This window comes from Peromyscus leucopus, chromosome 12, assembly GCF_004664715.2.
Source record: "Peromyscus leucopus breed LL Stock chromosome 12, UCI_PerLeu_2.1, whole genome shotgun sequence".
Taxonomy (NCBI): Eukaryota; Metazoa; Chordata; class Mammalia; order Rodentia; family Cricetidae; genus Peromyscus; species Peromyscus leucopus.
The window spans coordinates 37,199,203-37,225,108 of record NC_051073.1 but is presented as its reverse complement, the minus strand read 5'-3'; the positions used below and the strand labels follow the sequence as shown (position 1 = coordinate 37,225,108).

The 25,906-nt window shown below is 37.0% G+C and overlaps 2 protein-coding genes across 2 annotated transcripts in view; both read right to left on the bottom strand.

The window, feature by feature from the left end:
- The window catches only part of Epha6 (EPH receptor A6), a 951,985-nt gene that overhangs the window by 614,217 nt on the left and 311,862 nt on the right, over positions 1–25,906 (bottom strand).
- LOC114700034 (heterogeneous nuclear ribonucleoproteins C1/C2-like) lies at positions 17,900–19,249 on the bottom strand. Its single transcript, XM_037209668.1, has one exon. The coding sequence runs from the start codon at positions 19,067–19,069 to the stop codon at positions 18,185–18,187; it is 885 nt and encodes a 294-aa protein (XP_037065563.1). The 5' UTR covers positions 19,070–19,249; the 3' UTR covers positions 17,900–18,184.

Below are 25,906 nucleotides of genomic sequence, written 5' to 3'. Positions count from 1 at the left end.
AAGGTAGATTAAATGGAAGGAATATATCTACATCCCATTCAATAAAGAACTGAGTCAGCCCAAACCCACCTATCCTCAGAGACTACAGCTGCTCCCTGAGACACAGACTCTGCCAGCTCCTATTGGACCGAGAGGTGAGTCTTTGTTCTCCTAGCCTATCACCCCAGTCTCTAGGCTTCAGGCTTCAGGCCCAGGGGCACAATTCATGCTCCCATACCGCTACCCATTGCAGCCCCAGTTACAGGACAGTAAGCAGGACTCTTGCAGGCAGGCTTGACTACCACCACTTCTCACCAGAACCTGTAACCAACAAGCCCCACTCCACTGCCCAAACCCACCCATCTCTTGAGACCGTAAATGCTCCTAGAAACAAAGACTCCACTAGCTCCTAATAGACCAAGAGCTGTGATTGGACCAAGAGTGCTGATTGGACAAAGAGTGACTCCCTGAGACAGACACCCTTTGCACCAATTGGAGGAAGAGACTGGTAGATGCCAGTGTAAGAACATATTCAACAACATAAAGAGCAATATGGCACCACAAGAAGCTAGTGGTTCAACATCAGCAAGACCTGAATATCCCAATGTAGAAGAAACAGAAGAAAATATCCTTAAAAATGACTTTATGAAGATGATAGAAGTCTTGAAAGAGGAAACGAAAAATCTGCTTAAAGAAATCGAGGAAAAGACAAACAAAAAATTGGAAGAAATCAATAAATTCCTTAAAGACTGCCAAGAAAACCAAGAAAAATCAATCAAACAAGTGAAGAAAATAGTTCAAGACTTGAAAACTTAAAATAGAGTCAATAAAGAAGACACAAACTGAGGAAATGCTGGAAGTGGAAAAATCTGAGTAAATGAATAGGAACTACAAATGCAAGTATAACCAACAGAATGCAACAGATGGAAGAAAGAATATCTGGCATTGAAGATATGATAGAAATAATAGATTCATCAGTCAAAGAAAATAGTAAATCTACCAAAGTCATAACACAAAATGTCCAAGAAATCTGGGACACCATGAAAAGACCAAACTAAGAACAATAAGGATAGAAGAAGGAGAAGAATATCAGCTCAAAGGTACAGAAAATATATTAAAAAAAAAAAAAACAGAAGAAAACTTTCCTAACCTAAATAAGGAAATGCTTATGAAGATACAAGAAGCTTCCAAGCTTATAGAACACCAAATAGACTAGATCCCCCCCCCAACAAAAGTCCCTTCACCACATAATAATCAAACCACGAATTATATAGAATAAAGAAAAATATTAAGATCTGCAAAGGGAAAAGACCAGGTAACATATAAATTCAGACTCCTCAGATTAACACCTGATTACTCAATGCAGACTCTGAAAGCCAGAAGGTCATGGACAGATGTGATGCAGACACTAAGAGACCATGGATGCCAGCTCAGACTATTATACCCAGCAAAACTCTCAATTGCTATAGACAGAGCAAATAACATATTCCATGGGGGGGGGGGAAACAGATTTAAACAATACCTACCCACAAATGCAGCTCTACAGAAAGCACTAGAAGGAAAAATTCAACCTAAGGAAGTTAGATATGCCCATGAAAATACAGACAACAGATAATCCAACACCAACAAAACCAAAGAAGGGAAACACATAACACTACTACCAAAAAATAATGGGAATTTAACAATCACTAAGTCATTAATATCCCTTAATATCCATGGACTCAATTTGCCTATAAAAAGATACCGGCTAACAAAATGGATATGAAAGCAGGATCCATCTTACTGCTACGTCCAAGAAACACACCTCAACCTCAAAGACTGACACTACCTCAGAGTAAAGTGCTGGGAAGTCTTTCCAGTCAAATGGACTTAAGAAGCAAGCTGGTATAGCTATCCTAATATCTAACAAAATAGACTTCAAACTAAAGTCAATCAAAAGAGACTGAGAAGGACATTACATATTCATCACAGGAAAAATCCATCAAGATGAAGTCTCAATTCTGAACATTTATGCCCCAAATACAAGGGTACCCACATATGTAAAAGAAACATTACTAAAGATTAAATTACATATCAAACTCCCACACTAATAGTGGGATACTTGAACACTCTACTCTTACCAATGGACAGGTGTGCCAGACAGAAACTTAACAAAGAAAAAGGCAACTAACAAACATTATGAATAAAATGGACTTAACAGACATCTCCAGAACATTCTGCCCAAACACAAGAGACTATATCTTCTTTTCAGCAATCCATGGAACCTTCTCTAAAATTGACCACATACTTGGTCACATAGCAAATCTCAACAGATACAAAAAAAAATTGGAATAACCTCCCGTATTTTATTGGACTACCATGGATTAAAGTTAGAATTCAACAACAGCACAAATTACAGAAAGCCTACAAACTCATGGACACTGATAATGCTCAACTGAGTCATCAATAGGTCAAGAAAGAAACAAAGAAATTAAAGACTTCCTGGAATTCAATAAAAATGAATGTACAACATATCCAAACTTATGGGACACTATGAAAGGAGTACTAAGAGGAAAGTTCATAGTGCTAAATTCCTACATAAAGAAGTTGGAGAAAACTCACACTAGCAACTTAATAGCATACTTGAAAGCTCCAGAAGAGAAAGAAGCAAACTCACTCAGGAGGAATAAATACCAGGAAATAGACAAATTGAGGGATGAAATCAATGAAATAGAAACAAAGAGAGCAGTACAAAGAACCAATGAAACAAAGAGTTCATTCTTTGAGAAAATCAACAAGATAGACAATCTCTTCTTACACAAACTAACTAAAAGGCAGAGAGAGAATATCAAAATTAACAAAATCAGAAATAAAAGGGGGGACATAACAACTGACAAGGAGGAAATCCAGAGAATCATTGGGTCATACTTCAAAAACCTGCACTCCACAAAAGTGGAAAATCTAAAAGAAATGGACAATTTTTAAATAGACCTATAACTCCTATGGAAATAGAAGCAGTCATTAAAAGTCTCCAAAAACAAAAACAAACAAACAAAACCTAAAACAACAACAACAAAACCCAGGGCCAGATGGTTTCAGGCAGAATTCCACCAGAATTTCAAAGAAGAGGTAATACCAATACTTCTAAAATTGCTCCACACAATAGAAACAAAAAGAACATTGCAAAACTCTTTCTATGAGGCTACAGTTACCCTAATACTCAAACCACTCAAAGATGCAACAAGGAAAGAGAATTAGAGACCAATTTCCCTCATGAACATTGATACAAAAATACTCAACAAAATACTGGCAAACTGAATTCAAGAACATATTTAAAAAAAATCATCCACCATGATCAAGTAGGCTTCATCCCAGAGATGCAGGGCTTATTTAACATACAAAAATCTGTCAATATAATAATCTTACAAACAAACTGAAAGAAAAAAAAACACATGATCATCTCATTAGATACAAAATCCAACTCCCATTTATGATAAAATTCTTGGAGAGTTCAGGAATACAAGGAACATACCTAAACATAATAAAAGAAATTTATAGCAAACCAACAGCCAACATCAGATTAAAAGTAGAAAAACTCAAAGTGATTCCACTAAAATCAGGAACAAAACAAGGCTGTCCTCTCTCCCCTTATCTATTCAATATAGTACTCGAAGGTCTAGCTAGAGCAATAAGACAACAAAAGGAGATCAACTTGATACAAATTGGAAAGGAAGAAATCAAATTTTCACTATTTTCAGATAATATGATAGTCTATATAAGTGACTCCAAAAATTCTACCAGGAAACTCCTACAGCATTAGGATAAAAAAATGATAGACACCTTCAGTAATGTGGCAGGATACAAGATTAACTCAAAAAATCAGTAGTCCTCCTATACAAATGATAAATGTGCAAAGAAAGAAATCAGATTAACATCACCCTTTATAATAACCACACATATTATAAAATATCTTGAGGTACTCTAACCAAACAAGTGAAAGACCTGCATAGCAAGAACTTTAAGTCCTTGAAGAAACTGAAGAAGATATCAGAAAATGGACAGATCTCCCATGCTCATGGATACGAATTTCCAACATAATAAAAGTGACAATCTTACCTAAAGAATTCTATGGATTCAATGCAATCTCCATCAAAATCTCAACACAATTCTTCACGGTTCTCGAAAGCACAATACTCAACTTCATATGGAAAAACAGAAAACCTAGGATATCTAAAACAATCTTTACAATAAAGCAACTTCTGGAAGCATCACCATCCCTGACTTCAAGCTGTACTATACAGCTGTAGTAATAAAATCAGCTTGGTATTGGTATAAAAAACAACCTGTGGACTAATGAAATCGAATTGAAGATCCTGACATTAATCCTCACACCTATGAACACCTGATTTTTGACAAAGAAACCAAAACTATATAATGGGGAAAAAAAAGTATCTTCAACAAATAGTGCTGGCATAACTGGATGTTGACATGTAGAAGATTACAAATAAATCTGTATCTATGGCCATGCACAAACTCAAATCCAAATGAATCAAAGACTTCAAAATAAATCCTGCTACACTGAATCTGATAGAAGAAAAAGCAGGAAGTAGCCTAGAATGCATTGGCACAGAGACAACTCTCCTAAATATAACACCAGTAGCACAGACACTGACAGCAACAATTAATAAATGGGACCTCCTGAAACTGAGAAGCTTCTGTAAGGCAAAGGACACAGTAAGTAAGACAAAATGACAGTCTACAGAATAGGAAAAGATCTTTACCAATCCTGCATCTGACAGAGGACAGATCTCTAAAATATATAAAGAACTCAAGAAACCAGGCATCAAAATACCAAACAGTCCAATTTAAAAATGGGCTATAATTCTAAACAGAGAATTCTCAACAGAAGAATCCCAAATGGCCGAAAGACATTTTTAAGGAATTGCTCAAGATCCTTAGTCATCAGGGAAATGGAAATCAATGCGACTCTGAGATACCATCTTACACTTGTCAGAATGGCTAAGATCCAAATCACTGATGACAGCTTATGTTGGAGAGGATGTGGAGCAAAGGGAACATTGCTACACTGTTGGTAGGAATGCAAATGTGTACAACCACTCTGGAAATCAGTATAGTGACTTCTCAGAAAATTGGGAATCAATCTACCTAAAGACCCATTGATACCACTCTTGGGCATATACCTAAGAGATGCTTACACATACCACAAAGACACTTGTTCAACTATGTTCAAAGCAACATTATTTGTAATAGCCAAAACCTGGAAACAACCTAGATGCCCCTTAACCAAAGAATAGATAAAGAAAATGTGGTTCATATACACAATGGAGTTTTCCTCAGTTGTAAAAAAACAATGACATTATGAAATTTGCAGGAAAATAGATGAAACTACAAAATATCATCCTGAATGAAGTAACCCAGACTCAGAAAGACAAACATGGCATGTACTCGCTCATAAATGGATACTAGATATAAAGCAAAGGATAAATCAGACTACAACCCACAGCTCCAGAGAAGCTAGGAAACAAGGAGGACCCTAAGAAGGATGTACGTATCACCTTGCAAAGTGGAAACAGATGAGAGCTCCATGAGTAAACTGGGGATGTGGGGCGGGAAATAGAGAGGAAGGGATGGGGGATGAGAATAGGAGGGTACAGATGGCAGAGCTGGGAGAGGGACAAAGTGGGAGAGCAATGAAAGAGATATCTTGATAGAGGGAGAGATTATGGGGTAAGGGAGAAACCTGATGCTTGGGAAATTCCTAGGAATCCACAAGGATGACCCCAGATTAGACTATTAGCAGTAGTGGTGAGGGTGTGTGAACTGGCCTATCCTGATGATCAGATTGGTGAATACCCTAACTGTCATCATGGAGTCTTCATCCAGTAACTTATGGAAGAAGATGCAGAGATCCACAACCAAGAACCAGGCTGAGCTACCGGAGTCCAGTCCAAGACAGGGAAGAGGGATTATATGAGCAAGGGGGGTCAAGGTCATGATGGGGAAATGTACAGAGACAACTGAACCAAGCTCATAGAAACTAATGAACTTTAGACCGACAGCTGTGGAACATGCATGGGACTGGACTAGACCTTCTGCATAAGGGAGACAGTTGTGTAGCAGGGTCTGTTTGAGGGGCTCCTAGCAGTGAGATCAGGATCTATCCCTGGTGCATGAGTTGGCTTTCTGGATCCCATTACCTATTGTTGGACACCTTGCTCACCTTTGAGGCAGAGGAGATGGGCTTAGACCTGCCTCAGCTGAATGTACTAGGCATTGATGGCCCCTATGGGAGAACTTACCTTAGGGAGGAGGGGAGGAAGGGTGGGTCAGGGGTCAGTTAAGCTGGGGTCAGGGGAGATAAGAGGATCTATGTATATATTTAAAATGAATAAAACAATTTTTTATTAAAAAATTGAATCATAAATACAGAAACTTTGAGAAAATGTAACTCATAAAAGCATTAGCAAAGAAAAAAGAAAGCACAAATTATACAAGCAAGATTCAAAAAAATAATAATTCAAAACATTTTAAAAATGAGCAGAAGAAAATATTTGGACAACTATTGTGATAACTTGCTGTCACTCTGGCAGAATCTGAAATAAAGAATTTATAAAAAGGGAACATAATTTGGGGTCATGATTTTAGAGGTTCAGTTCAAAGTTCCTTGGCCCTGTGATCTTGAGTCTACATCGAGACAGTACATCATGGTAGGGAACATATTGCTGGTTCACTGGTCACCTCATGGTCACTAAGAAGCAAATAGAGAAGGCTCTACCAAGGTCACAAGGACATGCTCTCAATCACGTAACTCCCCTTCATCAGGATCCACCTCCTACAGGATCCATGACCTTCCCCAAGCATCAAGCTAGAGGTTAAACTTTTAACACACGGCATACTGCTATTCAAACCACAGCAACTCTGTTAGACTCTGAGAAAATTAAAACCTATGTGAAACTGACCCATGGGGAGGAGGGACTGCACTAAGAGTGAAGAAGAAATAAAATACACAAAATGGTCAGCTAAAAATATTTTTTAAAGATATGGAGCATAGGAAATGTCAGAAAATATACTTATGATTTAAAGAAAATGAAGCACACTAAAGAGGAGTGATGAGAAGAGTTCCAGGTTAAATTACTCATAGACAAATTGTTTCATTATTTATTATATGGTCAATACTGAGTGATATTTAAAATATTGTAATGCTAAAATGTTTGACAAGATTCATCAAAAAATTGAGAAAAAGAATGTTAAATAAAATGTTTACCTATTAAAGTACTTAATGTCTAAAATTGAGATCTCAATGCATACGTGTTATTTATACATTAGGTCCATTTTTACAACTGCAAAAAATTATTCCATGGAGGAGAATATACTAAAATTCATTGGTATTCAGAGACATTTGAGGAAATATGAGATCATGTATACACACTGTGGTAGTCTGAATGAGAATGCCAACATAGGCTCATATATTTGAATATTTGGTCCCAAGTTGGTAGAATTGTTTGTGAAGGATTAGGAGGTATGGCCTTGTTGGAGGAAATGTGTCACTGAGGGTGGGTGGGCTGTGAGATTCCAAAAGCCCATATCATTCCCAGTTAGCTCATACTCTGCCTCTTACTTGCAGATTAGATGTAAATTCTCAGCTACTGCTCTAGCACCATGCCTGCCTGCCTGCTGCCATGCTTCCTACCATGATGACCATGGATTCTTATCCCTGGGAACTATGAACCTCCAAATGAAATGCTTTATTTTATAACTTGCCATTTTCATGACATTTGATCACAGCAATAAACAAAAAATGGAAAATGATATTAATAATTATTGCTCATGTTAATGTTGTGAATATAAGTAAAGATACTATGGGGTCAATTGAAATACTGACATCTTTGATTCAGTAACCTTTATATATATTATAAACCTTTTTCATACCTTTTTTTTGTGAACTTCTAGTGTTCAAATGAAAGCTTTGCTTTCATTTGGTATGTAATAGTCTTGGTTACCATATAAGTGACTGTTCTTCATATTCACTGAAATGGTTAAAACTAAATTCTAATAAAAAAAATTGGAGGATGTATAAAGCTAACTAAAAATTCCAGCCCTGGGAGATGAGGTCCCTAAAATCCTACCTTGACCTGAGGAGTTGCCTACAATCCATAGTTGCTTGGGGAGGGGAGTAACTTTTTGTAGAGTGGCTACTGGAAGGCTATGGTTCGGTGGATAACCTTATGCTTGGCCCCAGTGGGCAGCACTAATTGGACACAGTGGGTCACAAAAACAAGTGAATACATGAGGCTGGAAGGAAGATGTGTTGAAAGGGCCAAGGGGATTTGTATGGAGGAAAATGAAGCTATGATAAAATACATTACATTCAAATATGTCATTTCAAAGAATAAATTTTAAAAATAGAAATATATAAAATTAATTAATTATAAATTGGAAATTGGTATAATGAGTACCTCCTTCTTCTAGCAAATCACAATAGGAGATCTATAACCAATTTCAGTTAGGATTTTAAAGTTAACTTTCAATTATTTCCTGGTTTGAATTCCTTCATAGAGTTCTTGTTTCAGTAGAAATTTCAAGTCCAGATGTGCTACATTGCTTGGAGTCCAAGGCTTTACTTGTATAATGCTTCACTGATAATAGTGTAGGCCTCCACACAAGCAAATTTTATTCTTACAACTTAGAGATTTGCAGCTAACCTTCAAATACAAGGAACTTCTGAAACTCACTAAAACTTGTGCTTTTATACTTAATCTGAACCTTACTGGACTTTATCCAGAAGTTTCCTGAGAGTGTTTATGCATCTATATCAACAATGTGAATCCTTTTTCATTTAGCCTCTCAGTAATAATAATAATAATAATAATAATAATAATAATGCAGAATATTGGCATTCCATCAGCAACTTTTTAGCAACACAGAGTATCATGTTTAGCTAAGATATTCTACGTTAGAATTTTCATTTCTGAAAAGATTGTGGATGAGTTCTATACCATTCATAGTTTCAGAGGCATGTAGCTTTGAGAGATATGGTGCTATAGAATATTTAAAAAGTGTTTGTTAAATATTCTAAGAATGAATGAATAAAAGTTGATATTTTGGAAGAAATTAGAATTCCAGATCTACCTTATTAAAATTTCAAAAGTAATTCTATCTAAAACCATGTTAGTGAAGCAATCTAGGTATTGAAAAAGTCTCTGCTGTGCTGGAGGTGAGTCTCCACAGGTTGAGTGCTTGTCTGGCATACATGAAGTTCTCAGTTCAATCCCCAGCACTATATAAATCGTGGTGACATATGCTTACAACCCCACAACTTGGAAGGTGGCAAGAGAATTTAAAAGAGTCTTGTATTGACAAATCACCTTATCAGTGGGAGAGCCTCATTCATATAATACATTGCAAATGAAATATGAACTTTACCTTAAATCACTCCTCATTTATTTTTAACTGATCTATGACTGCATATTCATTTTCTGTAGCATTTATATATAGGTGAGAAATAATAATTTTTTAACTAATGGAAACAAATGTAGAAATACTTTTCTTTTGTTCAAATATGAGACTTAAAAAAACATATCCTATGATCTACTAACAGAATTCTACCATATCTTACTAGGTAAAATTAATCTATAGTACAAGAAAAAGCTTGAACTTTGTTGAGATGGTAAATGCTCCTGTTGAAATTCTTTAAAATGTTTATCCTTAAAAAAGGATAAAATTTAAAATTTCTTCTTGAGAAAAAGATACCTTTTAAAAAGTAATTTTCTCTTTTCCTTCCTTCCTCCCTTCCTCTCTTCCTCTCTCCCTCTCTCTCTCTCCTTCCTTCCTTCCTTCCTTTCTCTCTTTTCCTCCCTCCCTCCTCCCCTCCCTCCCTTCCTTCCTTCCTTCTCTCTCTCTATTTCTCTCTCTTTCTTTTTTATTTATTCATGTATGTGAACACATGCCTGTCATGCATATGTGTGGAGATCAGAGGACAACAACTTTCAAGGAATTGGCTCACTCCTCCTACCATGTAGGTCTCAGGGTAAGCATCTTTGCCCACTGAGCCATCTCACTGGTCCTGAAGAAGACAACTTTTGACCTGTTTGATCTAGATGGCATTGACATTTATGAGTTATTCTTAACTACACTGTTAAATCAATTATTAACATTAAATTTTAATGCAGATTTCAAAGGTCACCATTTGTTATTCCAAGAAGAGAAAACATTGAGAATGTCATTTCTATTTTTCTGGCCTGTTTATCCATTAAAAATGCTCTTATGTTTGCATATTAATCTTAACAATCATGGTATTTGATGGTAATTGTAATTCTCTTTAACAGAAACTTGTGGATTTAAGTAAACGTGGTCTTTATAGCTATTGTAAATCATTTCATCAATTGTACTTTATGTTTAATGTATATGTACTGAGGATCCAGATAAATAATTTTCTAAGAAGTAGAAGACAAAGATCAATATAAATGAATTATATTTGAAAAATATTGTTGTATCTACATTGTTTACACTCTCAAAGCTTTTTAATTAATTTAGGTATCTAAATGAATTTATGCTTAAACCTTTATTAAAAATCACATTTATTTGTGTGTGTGTGTGTGTGTTTGTGTGTGTGTGTGTGTGTAACATAGTGTTCATATTGGAATTCAGAGGATAATTTGGTTGACAGTTCTCTCATTTTAGCATGTGAGCTCTCTAGGTCAAACCCAGGTCATCAGGATTGGCAACAAAAACCTTTACCCACTGAGTGAAGTCATTGGCCCCTATTCTTAACTTTGAGCACTTTTTAAAAATCAAACACTGATAGCAAAAGTATACATGTTTAACATACTAGTCTAGGAGGAACATAAGCTGTTTTCCCATTTTTATCTCATTTCAGTCTCACTCCCAATGAGTCTCACATTTCTGCAGTCTATGTCCACTGTCTTTCAACAGGTATCTCCAACTTAATTAGTCACTGAAACATTTAAATATCTTTTTCTTCCATTCTATCACTATGGATGCATATAATATGATATTCTAAATTTATATATGTGACATTTTATAAAGCTGGTATGTTCTAATGGAATGGAAAGCCATTGTTATGGCTTGTTATAATAAATTACCCTCAAAGACAAATAATACTTTTCTGATCTTGGTTTCTTAAAGTTACTATCATTCTCAATTCTAGGAGAATAATGGATTCACTAATTCTTTCATATTTGAGAGTCCTCTAGTTTCCTTGTGTTCATGACAGCATCACTCTGACTCACATCCCATAGGCAATTTTATATGTTCTATAATTGTCCATGACTGTGCTCAGCTTTGTATCCTCTATGGCTAAGAATTAACTTGGTAAAGTAACATCTTAAGGGCTGTAGTATAAAGACAAGGCTTCATATGTGTACTATAATTTTGGAAGTTATAAAGATCATGAAACAATTTAGGTAGGAAAGTAAGCATATATACTTTTTAGCAAGAATATATGTCTGAAATTCTTTAAACACTATCATGCAAGGAATGATCTACCTGAGTAAACTAGGACTTCTTAGTACAGGAGTAGTGACTATATGTGGAGAAAGATTAACAGGTGGAGTGAATGACAGAGCAGCTTTATAGCTCTCATTATTCAGGATTCCTCTTAAATGAAGCAATCAAAGTAGAAATCAAAAGTTGCAGATTGTATTTGTTATGCAGCACTTTAAGCAATTCTGAGTGCCTCACTTGAAAAATGATGCATGCAAGCATTATTACACTGAGACACTGAAAATGTGCCTGATACATGGTGAGCAATCAGCACTTACTTCATTTATTAATTAATAATTATATCTATTGATTTAAACCTGAGGAATGTTCTGTAAAGCAAAGTATATCTATAATTTATTTAAGATATATTCCATAAATATTAGATGCATATTCACTATTAGTTTGAGGGCCAGTGTCTTCAGAAAATACAATGGGATTCACAAATTCTTCATATTAGGTAATACTACCTTTTGCCTTACATGTTTTAAATTTTCTTTGAAGTTGCCTAAGTTTACAACAAAACAAAACTAAATGATCAGCTTTGCTTTTACATAGAAGGTCATCTTGCTAGATAAAACTAAAACCAACCACCAGAGCCTGTTGTTTTGTGTGATCACTAGGGTTTCACACTGATGTGGGAGCAGAGTCACTCACTTTGATCAGGACATCTTCCTTCCCAATTGTGTTCAGCAGTAACAGTACAGTAAAGGAACATTGATTGCTTTACATGCCTCAACTAAAAGAAACCTTTTCTGGTGATCTGCTTTTGTCATAAGTATGCTAGTAATTTTCCTAGATCATGAACATGGCATCTATTTTGGTCCTTTTAGCTTTACACTTGCAAACAGAGTGTAATGTGTATGTAAATGCCCTCTCTTAAAGGAATGAAGGGGCCAGATTCCTGAATAAAACTATATATAATGAAAATTCACAGACTGTCCCAGTATTTCATCCTCATTTTAATTTCATTAAGGACTATGATACCTAAATTTTAGTGTTACAGTCATTATACTATTGCTAAATTTAGCTTTGTTATTATGATTAAGAAATGTTATAAGGCTCTATGGTGACAGTTAGGGTATTCACTAGATGGGTCACCAGAGTAGACCAATGAAGGCACACTCTAGACCACTGCCAGCACTCCAAGGTGGGGTCATCCTTGTGCATTCTTGAGAGCCTCCCCAGCACCCTGCCTCTTCCTATTACCATAATGTCCTCATTGATCATGGTATCTCTCTCCCTGCCCTCCCACTCTGTCCCTATTCCAGCTCGACCTCCCATTTTCCTATGTTCTCATCCCCCACTCCTCGCCCTCTGCCATTCCCCCACACCCAGTCCACTCATGTAGATCTCATCCATTTCTCCTTTGCTGGGCCATCCATGTGTTCCTCCTAGAGTCTTTCCCTGTTAGCTAGCCTCTCTGGAGCTGTTGACTGATGGAGGCAGATGCAGAGATCCACGGCCAGGTGCCAGGCTGAACTCTAGGAATCCAATCGATGAGAGAAGAGGAATTCTGCAGGCAGGGGACATGGAGATCATGATGGGAAGACTTGCAGAGATCGGCCACCCTAGTGGAAGCCCATAAACTATAGACTATTGGCTGTGGAACCCCCATGGGACTGGACTGGGCCCTCTGGATACGGAAGATGTTTGTTTGGCTCAAACTATTTGGGGGGCACCCAGACAGGGGGAGCACCTGGTGCATGGGCAGACTTTTGGGAGCCCGGTATCTGGTGTGAAGCCTTAAGCAGTCTTGGTGCAGTAGGAAGGGGCTTGAACCTGCCTAGGCTCAGTGTGCTGGGCTCTGCTGACTCCACATGGGAGACCTTGATTTGGGGGATATGGGGATGTGGGGTGGCTTGGGAGGGAGGTCTGGGGAGTGGGAGGAGGGAGGAGATGGGATCTGTGGGTGGTATGTAGAGTAGAAAATTTCTTAATAAAGAAAAATGTAAAAAAAAGAAATGTTATAAGTATTCATTGACCTCTTTCTGTGGAATAGACAGTTATTAGGGATTCTGAGAAATATACATTATTTTTTACCTACTTTATATCATTAACCCATTAGTTTTTGTGCATATGTATAGTCATTTTAATTTATAGTAAAATCTCCCTGTGTATCACTATACATATTAACAGAACAACAACTTCTTGATATTTAATTTGTACAGCACCCAAAAATTAAGAAAAACACACATTTTATAATTATACAATATTCCTTTTACATAAATGCTAATCATTTTTCTTCTGTTATTCTAATTTCAATCTGCCTTTGCAATGTTAGAATATTTACAGTTATAAATCAATTTTCCTATTGATTTTTCCCTGTGGTATGGTGCAAGAATTAACCTCAGAGTGATTGGAGATTACTTTGAGTAAATTAAATGGCTTATGAATGGTTACAATAAGATAATTATATCTGTAATAAATTTTATAGTAATTCATTTTCTCTGAAACAAATTTAGCCATCTTCATTAGGAAGAAAATGCTCTGGCTATGACAAGGGCAAATCCAGGGAAAACAGCTGACAAACTCTTAACAGATTGCGAAAAGCACACAGCCTATGTAGACATAATTTTGAACAGTCATGGCATTATCCATGTCTATATTGCTTAATGTTCTTCTAACATGAGATGAATTATGCGCACAGTAAAATGACAATAAAGGATTTGCTATTCTGGAATAATATGTCAGTTAGCTAGGAACAAGGTAAGTATAAGCTTCATACATTTTGAAGATAGTGATTTTTTTTAACAGCTGTAGAAACAAGAAAAATTTGCATTCTATTCAGAAAGTCAGACATGATAGTACATGCTTGTAATTCCAGCACTCAGAAGCTGTGAATGGAAAATAGAATTCAAGGTCAACATAGACTACATAGTGCAATACCATCTCAAAAGATAGTGTGTATGTATATGTATAAATTATCTGGTACACACACACACATACAAATTGTCCATATAAAATATTAATAAATTAAAGATGCTAGAATAATCAAGTACAGTACAAAGGCTAATATGACAAAAGTTCAAGTCACAATTCTTTAAGAAATGGATTGTATATGTACAATGACCAAACCTGTGCAAACATGGTTCATGATGAAGTTGTTTGAGGAGATTTTTGAGAGCTTGTGAGACAACTCCAAGTAAACAAGACAAGAGTCTTGTAATCTCTGCTCCTTTGTAACACGGGATGTTCTCAGAATATGCTTTTGTGCCCCTCCCACTGGTAATACATAGCAAGTAAACTTCAGATTACCCATCATCTTACCCATTCTTATTCAGAATGATGTTTCCAAGCAAGAATTGTCCCAGGGCTGTACACAGCCTAAACTCATGTGACCTTGTTCTTGTGACTGTACAGAGCTTGAACTCAAGAGAACTTGGCTCATTTGAATTTGCTTAACCCTCAGAATAAATTGGCTGATGCCCCAAATAAAATAGGCTACTGTATGAAACTCTAGTCTGCTTCATTTTAGGCTCCACTCTTCCCGATTTATGACAACAACAGTAGTAACAGAACCAATTTGCTAGGAAAACAAACTAGATTAACTATTCATATATACAGAAATTGTGAATTCAGTTTGCTAGACAGTGTATTAGTTGTCTTGCTCTTGTGATAAAAATATCCTGAGAATTCAACTTAAAGAAGCAAGGATTCCAATATGGCAGAGGGATCGAAATCATGGCAGCAGAGGCTTGGGACAGCAATTCCCAGTGCATCATAGGCAAGACGCTGGGGAGGATGATGCTAGTAGTCAGCTCACTTCTTTTCATGCAGTCTAGCAGTTAAGATGAATCTTTTCATCTCATTGAATTAATCAAGAATAACGCTCACAGACATGCCCAGGGCTTTGTCTTCTCAGTGATTCAAGATAGCGTTGAGCTGACAATCATTATAAGCCACCATAGGCTGGTGAGTTGGAATAGGGAGCTCGGAGCCAAGCCTGATAGCAGAGCATGCTCCCCAGGACCCACAGGGTGGAAGGAGAGAACTGACTCCTGAGAGTTGTCCCTTATCCTGCACTTGTGTGCTGTGATACATACATACACACATACACAGACACATGCACACACGAAATATTAAAAACATCACAGATAGCCCCTAGAGAAATCTTCTTTGTCTTCTTCTACCTGGTCTCCTTTTCTGCCTCATAGTCCGTCCTGTGATGTCACATCACGTATGTTTCTCTGACCTCTTTTTTCCTCCTGTACTATCACAGCATCCCTTTCTAGCGCTCTCTCTCTCTCTCTCTCTCTCTCTCTCTCTCTCTCTCTCTCTCTCTCTCTCTCTCTCTCACACACACACACACACACACACACACACACATATATATATATATATATATATATATATATATGTTTCTCTGAGATCATGAGGACTTCTAATTTCATTCTCTTGAGAAGCAGAGAAAGACAAAGAATCCAAAGTCGTCTTTGGCTACACAGTCGGTTAAAGGTTGACCTGTGCTACAGAAACAATGTATTAAAATGTGAATTTCTGTGAATTTCTTTTCCAGGAATATTCCTAATATAGAAATTAAATGAAGCAAACACATGGTTGTAAAAGTTATTATGCTAAATGTCTTTTTTCACACAGAAATTAAAGAGTATGATCTCAGAAAGCAGGACCACTCAGAAGGTGGATAAGCATGTTCTGTATTTAAAAGAGAATATTGTGCTGTCTTTCCAGCAAGAGTGATAAGCAGTATTGTACATTTCTAGGATAATTTTGCATTTATAAATGTGATGTTAATATAGAAGAATCCTTTTCTGTCTATCTGTATACCTTTCTTTTAAAAACAAAATGAAAGGTAGTTCAAAGTTCTTATCAAATTGAAGATAAAGGTAAAAACTTCAATTTTAAAGTGAAATATTAATGCCCATTCAGTCTGTGTAGAGGCTTACCAATGGTCAGGTTATGCTTCAGGCCTTTGAGATCTCAGTCTTCTATTTTATTTGTAATGCATTATGATTTTGAAAGATTTTGGATTAAAGGTTGATTACTGCTGTATGGAGTAAATAATCAGATCAACAGTTGAACTTAGAAACTACCAAATGACAGATCAAAGAAAAGTTGTAAATTCTTTTATTAATGCATGCCTGTGTAAATATGTCATCCGTATATACTTACATTTTTATATTGTTTACATGGTAATGTGTTGACTTATAAGTGTACGGCCAGAGACATTAAACTTGTTAAACTAACTCAAATTCTTATATTTTATAATATAACATGGATTTTATAATAAACCATACTGGTTCTAATAGTCTTTACCCCATAAGCACCAACATGTCAATAAAGAGACTATAATGAGGGATATAGAAAGACAATGAATGTGACAATGTTGTCAGAAACAAACAGAGAGGTCTGATGAGCCCAGGTCCATCTTGTACTGACATGAGCTTTAAATTAATTAATTAATTAATTAGAGGATATGAAAATCTACTTGTATAAAATGTATTTCTTATAACTGGAGATTTTAAAAAGTAGAATACTTTCAGATTACAAAATATTTTAGATGGAATTTTTTTTCCTAAGTAAAGCATTGTTCCAAATTGAAAATGGAAAAGAAAGAAGACAGACCCAGATATATTAAGCATGTTACATGTCTACTAAGCTTGAAGACTAATGATAGCATGCCTATGATTAGGTTTACTCTATCTAAAAGTTATGAGAAATTTTTCTAATATTAGACTTTGCTTCATGATTGTTTAACCTGTTTCAGGCATTGAAAGAAAACTCCAAAATACAGCACGGGACACAGGTACTCCAAATTAACCTTTACATTATTTTTGTAAGCCTCAGCCCCCTAGAATTGCCCTATACATGCCCCAAATAACAGGGAAACCTTGGAATCCTTCAAGTAAAAGTTAAGGAATATCTCTAGACCACAGCATGCCTTATAGCTAGGTTCTATAACATGTAGCTATTTAAGACTTTTGTTACCTATGGGGATTATAAAATACTGGGAGATAAAACTAAGCTTCTCCCTTTTTTTAGCCTAATACAAAATGCAGGTGCATTCTGTAAAAAAACTGAAAATCAGATTTTTTTTTTTCATTTTTCCTTCAAATTCCTGGTTTAATAAGGAATTGTTTATTTTGAGAAAAAGATCCCAAACATCAGGCTGTTCACAAAAATAACCCATGGTATTAACTTTAGAAAACAAATATTAAGACTATTACACTATTTTCCTGTAAGATGCATTTGACATGCCAACTCTCATTCACAAAAATACATGGTTACATTCGTGTTGAACAGCCCCACTCATGTGAGGGAAAACACACACCTATAATGCAAAGCTGCTCTCGGGGTTACAAGTAAATGAGATGCCTCTGCAGTTAGGGAAGCAAATACCAAAATCATAGGAATGGGAAGAACTGTACTCCCTGCATAACAAGAGATTATTTGGAGACAGTTGATAAAAACCATACATCTTTTTATTGTTAAGTCAAAGAGGTATCAAAATTAAAAGCAAAACTTACAAGGTAAGACTTAACAAAACTACTAAGGAGCATCAAAGGAAGTGAAAATGGAACTAGGCGCAGGGCAATTATGAATCAATGAAACAGGAAGGATAAGGAGAGGGTGAACAGTGAGAATGTGCTGAAGTTCTAGGGGAGAGGATCTGCTGTTACTCTGATCTCTCACAAGCGCCTAGGTAAATGAATAATGGGATAAGATTTCTAAATCCACTATGTGCTTAAGAGTCATCCTCTCCATTGGCGCTGTCTCTGTCATCCTCTCCTTCCTCAGCCTCTTTTTCATCATCCTTGATCAACTCCAGCTGGTCATCCCCCCGATCTTCATTGTCATCATCGTCCAGCAGGTCACCCTCCTCAGCAGAGTCATCTGCACCGGCCTCAGACTCCATCTTCACATTAGTCTCATCTTTTTTCACAGAGGCACTGCTCTGCTCTTCTTCTGACTTTTCATTCTTCATCTCTACTGCTTGCTTGCTTTGTTCCTTTTCAGTTTTTTCCAGGCTTTCCAGCAGAGAATCCACTTTTTGCTTTATCTGAGTCAGCTCCTTCTTGATGGCCTGAAGGTCATCACCTTTCAACTTTCCAGACTTCGATGAAGATCCCCGTTGTCCACTCTTCGAATTGAATCCACTTTTCCCCCTTCGAGAGGTGTTTCCAGAAACGCGCTGGCGTTTAGAAGGCACCACAGCTCGGGCAATAGGAGGAGGAGGAGGAACACGTGCTGGGTAACTGTACATCCTGTCATAATAATCCCGTTGAAAGTCATAGTCCAAATCAAATGAGGAACCGTACATCTCCGCTGCAGATCGTTTCACACCTGCTTTTCCTCGGTTCACTTTTGGCTCTGCAGCCAGATTAATATCTAAAACCTGGCCAGCAATCATTCTGCCATCCTCTCCAGCTACAGCAGCTCGGGCATTTCTTTCATTAACATATTGGACGAAGGCAAAGCCCTTATGCACAGAGCAACCCACAATTTTGCCATACTTTGAAAAGATTGCCTCCACATCAGACTTCTTGACCACAAGTGTATTGAGATTCCCAATGAATACACGGGAATTCATGGATCGAGGGTCTGTTTTGTTGGTAACATTGCTAGCCATCTCCTTTGATTACAAGGTCTCTCACAAAGTGTAGCTGAAGATCAAAAAAATCTCACGAGAAGATGGGGCGAGAGAAGAGACTGCCTCTCCTACCGCGGGTCCGTGCCGAGACGCCGAAGCTACAGCGGCCAAGCAGCGCACAACCGTTCGCTCGCCGTCTCTTCACTGAAAATCAGATTTTTGCTTTGTCAAAAATATATGTCTTCCAGTGTTTGCTGAGATCTAAGCCACAGAGACCAGGAAACAAAGAAACAAACAAATATCTCAAAAGTTCTTAAGAATAAACCTTTTAGCTTCTGAGTTTCCATAGCATTAAAAATACCTAAAGGAATATGCAATATCTACATAAACTGAACTAACTAACTTCCAAAGGCTAAAAGTCTTCTTTTCATATAACAAAAATCGTATGACAGACTTCTTAAATAGATAACTCCTGTTTATAAATTTGTTATTATTATATTTGTATCTTCACCTTTTTTTTGACAGTGTTATGACATGATGATTCTAACATCACACTATTTTTCCTTTAATCAATTCCATGATTAGATTCCTCCTGGAATATGTTTTTATGTGTTCTGCCATATTCTCAACATATATCCATTGCTGATTTTTGTTAGTTTTATTTCAAAGAATCTTATTTTCAGGAGTAAGCTAAACAAGGGCAGCTTTCTCTGTGAAATCAATCTCGTGGATTTCCTGAGCTGTTGCTTTTTTCTAGGGTCACTGGTTGGTGTAATTATATTATTCTTGTTTAAACTTTATATTTTTAAACCCATTAAAATATATGTTTTCTTGGACACACAGAAATTTCAAGCTAAACCCCTTGTGATGTGGAAATTCCAGGCAAATCCTACTAAATCCTCTTTGCCAACTATGGAACGGGGAGATATTTGGTGGTCACTCCCAGGCATAGCCTATTCCCTTCCTAAGCATTGAAAATTCATAGAAAACTGATTTTCACCTTTCAGCTTCCTCAAAATATTTCTGGATTTATAGCTATCAGTAGGTAGTTGTAGCAGGAGAGAAAGGTTGAGAGTGAGATGTTAAGATTAGCATGTGGAGGAAGTGAGTTGTAAGATGAAATCTCAAAGTAGTTTTCATTTGCTTGTCCCTCTTGGCTAAGGATGTTGAACATTTTTTAAGAGTTTTTCAGCCATTTGTATTTCCTCTATTGAGAATCCTCTGTTTAGATCTGTACCCCATTTTAATGGAGCTATTGATTTTCTTGATATCTACTATCTTGATTCTTTACAAATTTTGGGTATCAACCCTCTATCAGATGTGCAGTTGGTAAAATTTTTTCCCATTCTGTAGGCTGCCATTTTGTCTGAATGAGGGTATCCTACACTTTTCAGGAGATTCTCAGTTTCATGAATTCCCATTTATTAGTTTTTGATCTTAGTGCCTGTACTAATGATGTTCTATTCAGAAGGATTTTTCCTATAGTAATGAGTTGAAGACTAGAAAGTTTTTCTCTTCTACTAGGTTCAGTATATCTGGTCTTGTGGTGAGGTATTTGACACATTTGGAGTTGAGTTTTGTTCAGTGTAATAAATACAGACCTACTTGCATTCTTCTACATGCATCTATTGGTTTGACCAGCACGACTTGTTGAAATTGCTTTCTTTTTTTCAGTGTGTATCTCTGGCCTCTTTATCAAAAGTCAGGTGTCAATAGGTGTGTGGATTTATGTCTGGGTCTTCAATTTAACTTCATTGATCAGTGTGTCTGTTTTGTGTCGATAAAATGTTGCTCTGCAGTACAACTTGATATAGGGGTTGTTGACGCCTCCAGCAGTGCTTTTATTGTTCAGAATTGTTTTAGCTATCCTGGGTTTCTGTGTGTGTGTGTGTGTGTGTGTGTGTGTGTGTGTGTGTGTGTGTGTGTGTGTGAGAGAGAGAGAGAGAGAGAGAGAGAGAGAGAGAGAGAGAGAGAGAGAGCATATGATGCTGAAAATTCTCCTTTCAATGGAAAGATCTGTGAAGAATTGTGTTGGAATTTAGATGGAGAATGCATTGAATCTGTAGATTGCTTTTGGTAGGATTGCGATTTTTACTATGTTAATACTACTGATCTTACACTTATGAGAATGGTTAAGACCAACAAAAAAGTCTCAGCTCAAATTGGTGATGATGTGGAGTAAGAGGAACACTCATACATTGCTGGTCAGGATGCAAACTTGTATAGCAACTATGGAAATCAGTGTAGTGGTGCCTCAGGAAGATGGGAATCTACTTCAAGATCAAGCTATACCACTCTTGGGTATATAATCTGAAGATGCTTCATCGTACCACAGACAGAGACACTTGCTCGAACATGTTCATTTTTGTTCTATTCATAATAGAAATTAGAAACAACTTAGCTGTCTCTCAACAGAATAGTTAAAAAATGTGGTGCATTTACAAAATAGATTATTATTAAACTGTTAAAAATTAACATCATAAAATTTGCATGCAATTAGATGGAATTACGAAAAATATCATCTGAGTGAAGTATCTCAGTCTCAGAAGATAAATATGATATATACATATACATGCTTATATGTGGATATTAGCTGTGAAGTCAATAATAACTGAACAATGATACACAGAACAACAGATGGGAGGTACAGAGTAAAGGATTTGAGAGACAGTCATATCTCATAAGGAAATGGAAATAGAATAGAGAGTTATGGATGGATGGAGGTGAGCTAGAATATGAGGAATAAGTTGGGGGTGGTAAGAGTGGGTTGTGGGAGGGAATGCACAGACAACTAAAATTAAGGGCTATTTAAGGGCTAGTGTAGAAATCTAATACAGTATAAATTTCCTTAAATAGGTACATACATGAAAATGATCTAAATGAAATTGCCAAATAATGGGGAGACAAAGCCACAACTGGCCATCTCTTGTAACCAAAACAAGCTTCCAGTAACAGGGTTGAGTTACACCTAATTGAGTTTTTGACCAAAGGGTTGCATGGAAATCCCTTAAGAACCCAGGCTGTTGCCAAGATTATAGCTTACTTGCCAAAACCTGACAAGGTCCCATTGCTGAAAACAATTCCTACACAACTCATTGAAGATGGAGACGTCTAGTCAGTGCCTACATAGAGGCTTTACTCATACATTCCAGAATCTTTGGTACTGGAAGGCACTCTAAATTCTCTCAAAAGAGAAACATATACACCAAACCAGCCACAAACCCTTAATCTACAGTGGTGCATTGCCTAAAGATAAACTAGGCTGTTATTTTTATTTTTACTCTTTTGGGGGAGGGGTCCACTACCCAACTGCCAAATAAATCATACACCAGAGGCTTATTCTTACACTTATGAATGCACAGTATTAGCTTGGCTTGTTTCTTGCCAGCTTTCCTTAACTTAAATTATCCCATCTACAACTTGCCCCTAGGTTTTTCCCATTCTCTTACATCTGTAAATCTCATGCTTACGCTGTGGTTTGCTGTGTAGCTATGTGGCTGGTCCCTGATGTCCTCCTCCTTCTCTAGCTTCTTCTTCCTCCTTTCTGTTTAGGTTTTTCCTTCTGTTTATCCTTTCTGCCTGCCATCCCCACCTATTTCTCTCTCATGCCTCACTATTGGCCATTCAGCTCTTTACTAGACCAGGTGTTTAGACAGGTAAAGTAACACAGAGTTAAACAAATGCAATATAAACAAAAGCAACATAAACAAAAGAAACGCACCTTAAAAATAATATTCTATGACTCTAGGGCAATGCTGGCACAGTTTGTGGGAATAACTAACCAAATACTAATTCGAATTAAGGTCCACTTCGCAAGATATAACCCATACTCAACACTGCTTATGTGACCAAGAACCTGACAATAGATATCCCAGGGACCTAGGTAAGACCAAATAATACTTATCTCAAAAACGTGTGTGTGTGTGTGTGTGTGTGTGTGTGTGTGTGTGTGTGTGTGTGTACACTATGTGTGCACAGTGTATGTGTATAGTGTGTGTATGTATGTTTATGTATGTATAGTGATAAAATGACTCCTAATGATATTCTGTTGTCATAGATTAGTGCTTTGCTCAGCTGCCAGCAGAGAAGCTTTCTCCTGCAGCAAATGGGAAGAAGCTAGACATTATGCAGACAGTGAGAGGCCATGGAACATTCAGCCCTAAGTCGGATGTCTCCTTCAAATCCTTCCCCTCAGAGCTCAGGGAACTCCGCAGAAGAGGAAGAATAAAGAATGTAAGAACCAAAGGTTATGGAGGACCTGAAGAAAACTAGGCCCTCTAAATCTCCGTGAGTAAATCTTGTATGAACTCACAGAGGCTGAAACAGCATGCACAGGGCCTGCATGGGTCGGTACCTGGTCATCTGCACTTATATTATGGCGTCCAGTTTAGTATTTTTATAGGAGTCCTAAGAATGCTAATGAGTTGGTCTCTGAATCTTGTTCCTTCCCTTGGGCTCTTTTCCTTCTGTTGGTTTGTCTTGTCCAACTTTGATGTGATAGTTTTTGTTTTATCTTATTATATTTTATTTTATTATAAGGTTAATAACTGAACTGTCACTTATACCTTCTGGGAGAGGGAAAAATAGGTTTTCTCCAATAGAGTGACATTGGGTATATCAAACACTCCAGGACAGGCTTCATGTTCAAGAGTAGTTGAACAACATATAATGAACTCCATGGTTTTTGTTTTTTATTATTTATTTATTTATTTATTTATTTATTTATTTATTTACTTATTTATTTAGTGTGTGGTGATATATTGTGTACCCTGATAAAATTTGCCTAAATTTCAGATAACAGAAAGAGCCACTAGATTAAACATAGATGTCAGGCAGTGGTGGCACATACCTTTAATCCTAGCACTCAGGAGGCAGAGATCTGTCTGGATCTCTGTGAGTTCAAAGCCATCCTGGACTACGTGAGATTGATTCAGTTTAGAAGAGAAACAGAGCCAGGCAGTGGTGGCACAAACTTTTAATCCCAGTCCTTGCAACTCACACACACTTAATCCCAGCACTTGAAATCTCATGCCTTTGCTTGGGAAGCATAAACACCTTTAATCCCAGCACTAAGAAGGAAGTGACATGGTTGGAGAAAGGTATATAAGACACGAGGAGACAGGAAGTAAAGCCTTTTTGGTTAAAGGCTTTTCAGGCTGAGGAGTCCTAGAGGTAAGACATGGCAGTGGTTTGTTCCTTTGTCGCTCTGATCTGCAGGCAAATTGTATTTGGGTATATAATATATCACCACATTAGTGTGTGACTTTTATTTGGTTGCAGTGTTAGTGGTATTTTTTGGGGGGGGGTTGTTTTGTTCTCTTGGTTTTGTTGTTGTATTGGGTTCTTGTTTTCTTTTTAAAGAAAGAACTTAAAGTAGGGTGTGTAGAGAGGAGAGATGAATTGGAAGGACTTGGCAGAGGGGAAGAATATGATCAAAATGTGTTTAAATTAAAAATTGTTTTAATATAATATAATAAAAATATAATTAAAAAGTAAAAACAAAGAAGTTGACAGAAAAACTGGAAACCCCTCCCAATTAAGGCTCGCATGCATGTACAGAAAATGTGTGCATACAAATGTCCCCGTCTGTCCTTCATGGATACCACTGGTAGACCTTTTCCCATCTCTGGATGAATTGTATTCTCTAATCTGTATTTTTCCCTTAATAAATTGCCTCTTCTGTTACTGTCCATATGTCTCTGTCTGAATCTTTGTCACAAGAACATAGAAATCCTAGCAGGTGCTCTCTGGATGCCTATCCCACTATAATTATAAGTCCATCAGATTCAGTATGGAAATATAAAAAGCGGCTTGCTGGAGTCTTTAGTTCCTTCAGAATGCTTCTCTGTTATTTAAATGTACTCAATGCAGACCAGTAAGATTGCTTAGATGTAAAGTGCTTGCCTTGTAAGCATGAAGACCTGAGTTTGATCCCCCGAACCCACATAAAAAGCCAGGCTCGGTGCCATGTGCTTACAATCTGAGAGGTAGAGAAGAAGAGATGGGAAGAATCCTGGGGCTCACCAGATAGCCAGCAAATTGGCAAATTCCAGAACAGTGTGAGATTTCTGCTAAATAAGCATGACTTTCTCTCTCTCTCCTCTCTGTCTCCTTTCTACGGTTAGCTGCCAAGAAGTTTACCTGCCCTATTGTTTTTTCTGGCAAACTGTACATTTACATTTTTATTGATGAGGTTAAAAATAAGAGAATCCAGATTTCCTCAGTAACATACACATGTTTGTGCATGGGGGTGCGCATGTACATCTCTGTGTGTGTCTAGGTCAGAGGCCACCATCCAAGGTCTTCTTTTATCACGTCCCTCTTACTCTTTGAGACAGGCTCTTTCATGGCATGCAGTACCCACTGCTTGGCCAGGCAGTGAGCTCAAGAGTTCTCTGCACCTTTTGTGCTTGGTTTATGTTTTCACACCCAGCTATTTTTTTTTTTTTTTGTGGGTACTTCCACTCTGGACTCAGCTCTCAGGCTGGCCTGACAGGCACTTTACAAACTGAACTATCTCTCAGCTCAGTTTTCATCATTCCTATCTACATCCCACAAGTCAGCAGAGATGAAATATTCATAAGAAGCAAGCAGTAGGTATTTGAGTGTAATGTGAAGTAATTTGCTGCCTTTTGGTGTGGCATATCTGAACTTCTGGAAGAAATACACCTACTAGTGATGTGATAGTAATAATTCTTACAATATATCTGCAATTATCTGGGACTTCCTTAGTGACTTGTATTGTCACTTTGCTAACTATCAAAATAACTGCTTGGATGAATTATAGATTTTTGTTTGGCTTTCTTTTTCCTTTGCTTTTTTTTTTTTTGTTGTTGTTGTTGATGTTTTTTAGACTGAAACATCTGCTTAGAAAAT

Bases quoted from the DNA above. Each gene is read 5' to 3' on its own strand.
- LOC114700034 (XM_037209668.1), bottom strand. From the start codon at position 19,069: ATGGCTAGCAATGTTACCAACAAAACAGACCCTCGATCCATGAATTCC.